This window comes from Musa acuminata, chromosome BXJ2-4 (assembly GCF_036884655.1).
Source record: "Musa acuminata AAA Group cultivar baxijiao chromosome BXJ2-4, Cavendish_Baxijiao_AAA, whole genome shotgun sequence".
In the NCBI taxonomy this organism is placed as follows: Eukaryota; Viridiplantae; Streptophyta; class Magnoliopsida; order Zingiberales; family Musaceae; genus Musa; species Musa acuminata.
Genome location: NC_088341.1, coordinates 36,983,583 through 36,991,416, shown reverse-complemented (window position 1 = coordinate 36,991,416; position 7,834 = coordinate 36,983,583). Strand labels below are relative to the sequence as shown.

At 40.2% G+C, this 7,834-nt stretch overlaps 1 protein-coding gene across 1 annotated transcript; it reads right to left on the bottom strand.

Annotated features, from left to right (window-relative positions):
- Positions 1 to 617: 617 nt before the first annotated feature.
- Positions 618 to 2,166, bottom strand: LOC135610648 (probable sugar phosphate/phosphate translocator At3g11320). The gene has a single exon (XM_065105422.1). It carries the CDS (start codon positions 2,024 to 2,026, stop codon positions 881 to 883), a length of 1,146 nt encoding a protein of 381 aa, XP_064961494.1. The 5' UTR covers positions 2,027 to 2,166; the 3' UTR covers positions 618 to 880.
- Positions 2,167 to 7,834: the final 5,668 nt, after the last annotated feature.

The following is a 7,834-nucleotide window of genomic DNA, read 5'->3' as shown; positions in this document are numbered from 1 at the left end:
AGAGCACCGACACGATCCCCTCGCCTCGTCGGTGCCACGTGAGCGTATTATCGACTCAAGTCGGTTCGTGAAGCAACGGCCCAGTAACAACTTGACGAACAACCAAACGGTGTGGCTCAGCCCTGCTAAATTACGCGCGTCACACGTGCCATTCGTCGCTCCAACCCGATTTGTCCCACATGAGACCTGTCTAACTCGATCCAACGGATTACTGAGTCGAATTCGGATCAATTAATGTTGCGATCGATCCAGATTTATCAGCCCGATCGGTTCGAGTTATTTCTACATGTCCCACCGAATAAGATAAAAACAAAAGCAACAATACCAACGTAAAAGGAAAGCAACAGGAACGATTCACCGCCCGTTACAGAGACAGAAGAAAGATCATGTCCTTTTCCAACACCAGTTTCTTCGATATATACGCAGGACCTGCTTCCCTTGGACAGCAATCATGGCGCACGGAAAAGAAGGTTTGATAAGATACATGTGAATGACCAAAGTTAAAGCAGCGAAATGAGGGGGATATTAGAGCATATATTCTGCAATCCACTTAGCTGTGAATACTGACCCACCAAAAGGAACCAATTATTATCCGCAAGAGAAAAAGAATTCCAATCTTCACATCAAAGAAAAGAGTTTTGTGGAAGAGTAGATTCACCATCCTTATCCCTTCGGCTTTAAGGGAAACCAAAGCTAAGAACAGTTGCGGCAGCAGTCAGGAGAGAGTACGGTTTCTCCTCTCCACCAACAATGGACGATATTGATCTAAACAGTGCTCGTAACAAATTTAACTGACAAAATGTAGTAGTTTGTGGAAGGAGAAATCATGGTGGTGAATGTAGTAGGCGGCGTGGTAATGGGAAGTAATGGCTAACTGAGGCTACGAAGAAGAAGACGATGACTTAGACCTCTTCGTGGCTTCGCTGTACAGCACGACGCCGATGATGGTGATGCCGAAGCCGGTGACACCCATGACCGTCACGGGATTACGGAAGATTAGAACGGAGACGAGGGCGGCGACGGCGGCCTTGGCATTGCCGAGCACCTGCAGGGTGAGGGCGCTGGTGTGCTTGGTGACGAGGAAGTTGGTGAGGTTGACGAGGTAGGCGATGGTGGCGTTGGCGAAGAGGAGGAGGGCGAGGTAGGGGTCGTCGCGGATCTTGGCGGCGGTGGCGGGGACGACGCCGGGCTCGGTCCAGAGGGAGAGGGGCAGCAGGATGGCGGCGGCGATGGGGGCCATGTGCATGAGCAGGTTCATGGAGTTGAGCTTCTCGGAGTCGGAGGTGAGGAGGATGCCCTGGACGACGGACTTGAGAGCGCGACCGGAGGTGGAGCCGAGGCAGAGGAGGAAGCCCAGGGGGTGGAAGAGGGGCTCGCTGTTGCTGGCGAGGACGATGCCGAGGACGACGGGGAGCAGCGCGACGTAGACGGCGGAGGGCTCGCGGCGGCAGGTGATCGCGAGGGCGAAGATGGCCGTGAAGAAGGGGGTGGTCGCGCCGACGGCCTGATTGAACGAGACGGGCAGGAACCGGAGGGAGGCGTTGCCGCAGACGACGGAGAAACAGAAGATGGCGCCGAGGGCGGCGATCTTGAACAGCTGCCAGCGGGAGGAGACGGGCTGGAAGGGAACCAAGCAGAGCCACCGCAGGGCAACGGCGCTGTAGGCGGAGCAGGAGGCCATGTGGAGCGCCGTGAGGAAGACGGGGTAGCGATAGCCGTAGATGCTGAGCAGGTACTTGTTCAGCAGGAGCACCCCGATGTTGGAAAAGTACCAAGATCCGATGACGAAGGCGGTGGCGACGGTGGAGGAAGAGCCGGGAGCGGCAGCGCCGGACGAGGGGGCATGGGAGGAGGACGCGAAGAGGAAGGGGACGATGAGGGAGAGGAAGGAGGTGGCCTGCTTAGCGCCGGGGCGGGCGTCGCTCGGCGGGGTCGGCGGGATGTCGATGCCGACGAGATCGGCAGACTCGAGGCGGGGGTTGCTGCCGCGCCTCGTCGTGCCGGTCTGCATGTGGGTTTCCACCATCCCCTCTCTCGCTCTCTCTCTCTCTCTCTCTCTCTCTCTCTTACCTAATGTCTGCTGCTGCTATGCTCTTTCTGTTACCGGCGATGCGGATGAGAGAGGGAAAGGGATGGAGCAATGTGGATCTGGTATTAAAGTGGGTGTGGTCGTTGGATGGGCATCGGAGGGTGAGGTGAACATTGGAGAAGAAGGTACGAGAGAGAGGGTAAGTTGGGGTATGTCGGTAGGTGGGTTAAAATCGTCTTAGGCCATTTTTGCCCTTTGTTTGCTTCCTTCACTATACAACACACTGTGGCCTGGCGATGTCGAGTGAGTTGGGGAGAGTGAGAGAGAGAGTGGGGGGTGGACAGGGGAGGGAGTCAAGAGGGGTCAAAGTAGGGTCTCGATGGCAGACAACGGGGCAAGAAATGCTTTGGGTCGGACCCACCCGTGTCTCGCGCAGAAGCGGTTCCGTCGAGCCAGCTGGCCCACCCGGTCCATTCCTCCCCGGTCCAGCCCATAGACCACTCGATTACCAATCGAACCCACCGGTACTTAATTTGGTTCGTCGAGTTGAAGTCATTAAGGTTGAGTACGTGCCATGGAATGGAGAGAATGTTTATCCGACCATTTAATTTGATTGCGATCGAAACCATGCAAAAAGTTCGATACTGAATTATGCACTAAATCACGTAATTAGGATGCTAGTTTTTGAAGCATAGTCGCCGTGTTACATAAGTTTAACATTCATCATTTGGTATGTAATTTTAGAATCCTACCATAATTCGGATATACTTGTAAAAAAAATATTTAATAAACAAAAAAATTAAGTATAAAAAGAATTCTTTGTCGATCTTTATGAAAATAAATTTAAGGTAATCAGAGGAGAATTTTGTTAGACAGAGTTGCATGAAAATAGAATTACTTCTTTAGGTAGATCAATTTTGGTTCATTTAGAAGGCACCAAGTGATTCTTATTCAATACCAAGACTTGGGTTTGGGCTTAGGCTTTAGCTTATATATTATCGATTATATCAAAATGATTATCATAGTCGTATGATGGCTCCTTTGTTTTTCAGGATGACGATTTAGGATTTATAACAAGAGGCCTTAGTTGCGAAGAACTCTAAGTCATCGTTAAAAAGGATTTCATCAACGTACAAGTTGAAAATAAAAATATATTGACTACTAACTAGGATCCATCTTTGAGTATTTGAAAGCATATTTATGGATATTAGAAATATTTCTCTTGTAATCGTATTCATTTACTATTTTTGTGAATATAATCAAGTAGTAAATTAGGCTACGATTAAAGGTACGATAGATATAGTTTTATTGTTTTGAAAAAATCTTTTTCTCCTAAATTATTAGGTTGTTGTGTCCGATGACCCAATAGAAATAGAAGATATAATAAAAATGATCTATAGATATAGAGATCAAGAGAAAAAAAATATTCATGAATTCTCATTCTGAAATGCTCATGTGTAGTGATTGAATAGTAATCAAAATTCTTTTTTTTTTTTCGGGATGTTTTTCATATGTATACTGATACAAGATAAGATTTTTTCAACTATACGAGGAAATCTCTCTATTCTGTTGAGAAAAATCTTCTATTCAGAAAATCCTTTCTCATAATTTGTATAAATAGGAGAAGGAATGTATTAATGCATTGAAGCATTTTTATTTTTTTAATAAAGCTTCTTCTCTTCTTCAATAATTATTCTTATCTTTTATTATTTTTATCATATACATAGAGAAATCGTGTGCAATGAAAAATGCATTTTTTCCTCTATTATAACAAGGAAAATTTATCTACTCCATCCGATTAGTTCCGGGGTCAAAGGAAAATTAAGTTGGCTTACATGCAACGATGTTAATAGATTAAGTTATCATGATTCCGCTAGTTGGATCAAAGATCAATTTTGAGGGTAACTATAATATATTACTATGTGAATGCCAAAATCTTAGAATCAGTATGCTAAAAACCTACATATGATAAATTTGTAACAAAGAATCTAAATGCCTTTTCATATCCCTAAGAAAAATTATTTTCCATGTTCGCATGTTTCTGTTTGGCCAGGAGAAATAATAGCATTGGAAAGTGTCAAAACCACCCAATCTCATATAACTTTGTCACTAACATGATAGTCTTCGATTACAATCATAGTTTGATTTTTTTTCTTTTATTGCTCTCAGTTAATGTAAAAATCTAGATTAGAATTATTTTAAAAAACTTATAACATATTCAAAATTGTCGAAAAATTAAGTAAATTTATTCAATAAAAGGATTCAAGTAAGGGATAAATTAAAATGCCTTCACATCATATGCTTTTGTTGCATGCAAATTTGTCTCAAGTTAATATAATTGAAATATGAATCAATATAAATATTTTAACTAAATCAAAAGCTTGGATACCTAATCTGATGATGAGTAGTCTTAAATTTATTTTATAATAGAGAAATAAAAACATAAAAATGATAATATAATATAAAAAAATGATAATTGTCATACCCATTGTACATCAAAGAGTATAGTTAATTAATCATGTGAACAAGTTAAAAATTTTACCAATCAATTAAATTATTAATTAATTTATTTCCTAATATGATTTTTAGGAAGTAAATAATTATATTATATTTTTATGTGTGAACCATAAGAAATAAATATTATATTTTTATCTTTATGTGTGAAAGTAAATTAAAAATAAAAATTAAATTATTATTTATCTTTTGAGAAGAGCTTATTTTCTTTTATATAAATTATGCTCCTCCTCGCATCGAGTATAGGAGAAATCCCCGATGAGAAGTAGGATATTCTTTTTTTTAAACTAATTTTAATTTATGTTTTGAAATCTTGATATTATGATTGTTATAAGTTTATAATACATAATAATATTTTAATTTAAAATTTTTATGATGATAATTGATTTATGTTAGAATAAGTATTTGACTTATAATGATCTCTTAAGCTTAAATAAATTATAAGATTAATTTAATTATTAAAATTTTATTTTGATTAACATAATAATTTTAATTTATTTAAGTAGATATATCTATGTTTCAAAAATTATGTGTAAATTTCTATGATTTAATTGGTTCTAAATTTAAGGTCATAAATTTAAATTATTTAATTCATGGATTTGAGCTCCTCTTTAATAATTTAAAATTTTAAAATCTAATTTAATAAGAGGAGTCTAACTAAGGTCTAACCTAAGTCAAGTTGATATCAGATTGAGTCGACCCAGCCCTTATGGCTAGGTACAATCCAACCCGTATGATAAGGTATTTCTAAACCCATGTGATCAGATATGGTCTAACCCATATGAGTATGTATGACCTATCTCATATGGTTAGACACAACCCAACCCATGCGATTAGCATGAGGCATCCTATATGGCTATGTACGACTCGACTCAACCTATGTGGTAATGTACGACCTAGCTCATGTGGCTAGGTAGGTGTCAGCTTATATGTTAAGGTACGACTCAACCTATGTAGTCAAAGTATAATTAAATTCATATGGTTAAACACGACCCAACTCATGTGATTAGGCACAACCTAATTTGTGAGCCAAGTATGGCCTAGTTTAGTAATTAGGCTGAGCCCAACTCATAAGTGAAGCTTAACTTAGCTCGTGATGCTAGAGTAACCCAACTATGCAATTATCATTAAACACATCGTCATCTCTTTATCAAACTCATTGTACATCGATCTGACCTGCTACTTAAAGCAAGTGTGTGCGATGCACATAACCCATCCAAGACTCAAGTGGGTCGGTTTGGATTGGACTAGCACTATACGATATAATCTAATTTCCTCTTTCTTTATTAGGTTGAGCTTGATAATTAATTGAATTAGAAAGGTTTGATCGGTTTAACCTAGTCTAGTATGACTCGGTACCAATTTGACTAGTTTAAACCCATATAACCTATATAAAATTAAATAAATCTTAATTAGATTAGGATGAATCCAAACTTATTTTATTGTCTGGGAGACCACACCCCGCTGTTCACAGCTTAATTAGCACCATCATCCATTAATTTGGGAGGACTTTTTTCGCATGTCATCTCTCCGTCGCCCAGAAATCGTCCCTCTTCTTCGTCCTCTCGTCAGACTCATTGCATTTACGTCATTTGCTGCCAGAAGCGATGACGACGGATCCTACGCCCCAAGAAATAAAGGAGGGGGTTGGGATGTTCTTGAGTCATGGTTATAAAGAAATCGATCGGGCAAACCCACCCCTTCCCCTCAGTTAAGTCAGAAAACAACGTGCATGAATGCGTGCATAAGAGTGGGAAGGGAATTCTGATTTGTGATGCCAGATGACATGGGGTTTTAATGCGACCGGGCATGGTGCAACTTCGTGGTTGCTCGCCGGCTGCATGGGATCGAGTGTGACAGAGACCAACTTCCTTATCTGCTCTCATGTGCCATTTATGGCGGCGTGGGAGATACTGCGGACCTACCGATGGATTCGGCGGTCCGACTATTGGAGGCCTTCCCATTTTATCTGATGCGGAGCCAACGGACCGTCGTCATGACGGCGACGTCACAAGTCTTCGTCGTCATCGCCGTTTCGAAGGAAGGACTGGGGCATGAGAGCTCCAGTGGACTATTAACTGTCGTATGGCCTGGCGGCCTCGCCATCCTCGCTGGTCGTCTCGAGGAGACGAGGATTAATGCCGAACGATCACCCACCAAAATGTTGGAGACGTGAGGGTTTAACACTCGGCGGGGCGTTGGCAGTCGAGATCGGTGTTAAATAGTGGTGTCCGGGAACAGTCTCCCGGGCGACTGTGGCAAAGTCTTAGTTGTATTTATTCTGACCGAAAGAAAATGACTGTTCTGGGAAGATTAATAATGATTCGATCGAAACAAGAGTTGGACTCTTTGTCCTTAAGACTGATACTGGTCGCTTTTTAAGACCATTTAATTTTATATTAATTAAGGAGTGTGGGAATCAAGGGCTTATTTCGTTGGATTTATAGGTGCTTTTGGAGCTAAATGACTTCGAAAGAGCTAAACGTGAGGAGTATGGAACCAAGAACTCATAAGTCCGTTCGTTTTCTCTTATCCTCAAAAGTACCTTTTGGAGCTAAATAGTTCCGAAAGAGTAAAATCGTGCGAGCTCGATCTTCATCATCGGACAATTCTTCGTATGCCTATAGACTGCACCAAAACCGACCAAATGGTCCCTGTGAATGGCATGAACATTGATTGCACCATAAGCATCTAGTTGAGTTTGGAGGAAACAGTCCGAATAGGATTCAGATTGTAACTTTTTCTCGAGGCACGTGATTATTTAGTTTAAATCTTGCTCATAGCATCAGAATATATTGGAGTATTTATTTATGTTTAATTGATATTTATAATTTTTTTCTCTAATATAATTTTGTAAGGATGAATTTTTAAGAAAAATCTATCTTTTGAGTTTTTTTTTTTTTTGTTATCATGATACTCAAAATATTCTCGATATGGCATATCGGTATCTCTCTATCGTTCGATGGATCGATCCATATAGTGAATTATTCATAGTAATAGTATTTTTTTTCTAAAACATTATAAATATTTAGTTTACGATACTATGATGGAGGTGTCAAAAATACCATAAGCTAATTCAAAAAAAAAATATATAACTAGCATAAAAGTCTGTTTATTTAATTATTTTTTTAAAAACTAATATAGATAATTATTTGAAAATATTGTTTCTGCATAAATTGGAGTCTATTAAGTGTTGAACTCAATTTGTTTCGATTATAATATTTTTGAATAGTCTTATAGTACTTTCAACACATTAATTAAAACACAGTAACTGATGGCGTTTTTGAATAG

Coding starts and splice junctions, on each gene's coding strand:
- LOC135610648 (XM_065105422.1), bottom strand. CDS start 2,026: ATGGTGGAAACCCACATGCAGACCGGCACGACGAGGCGCGGCAGCAAC.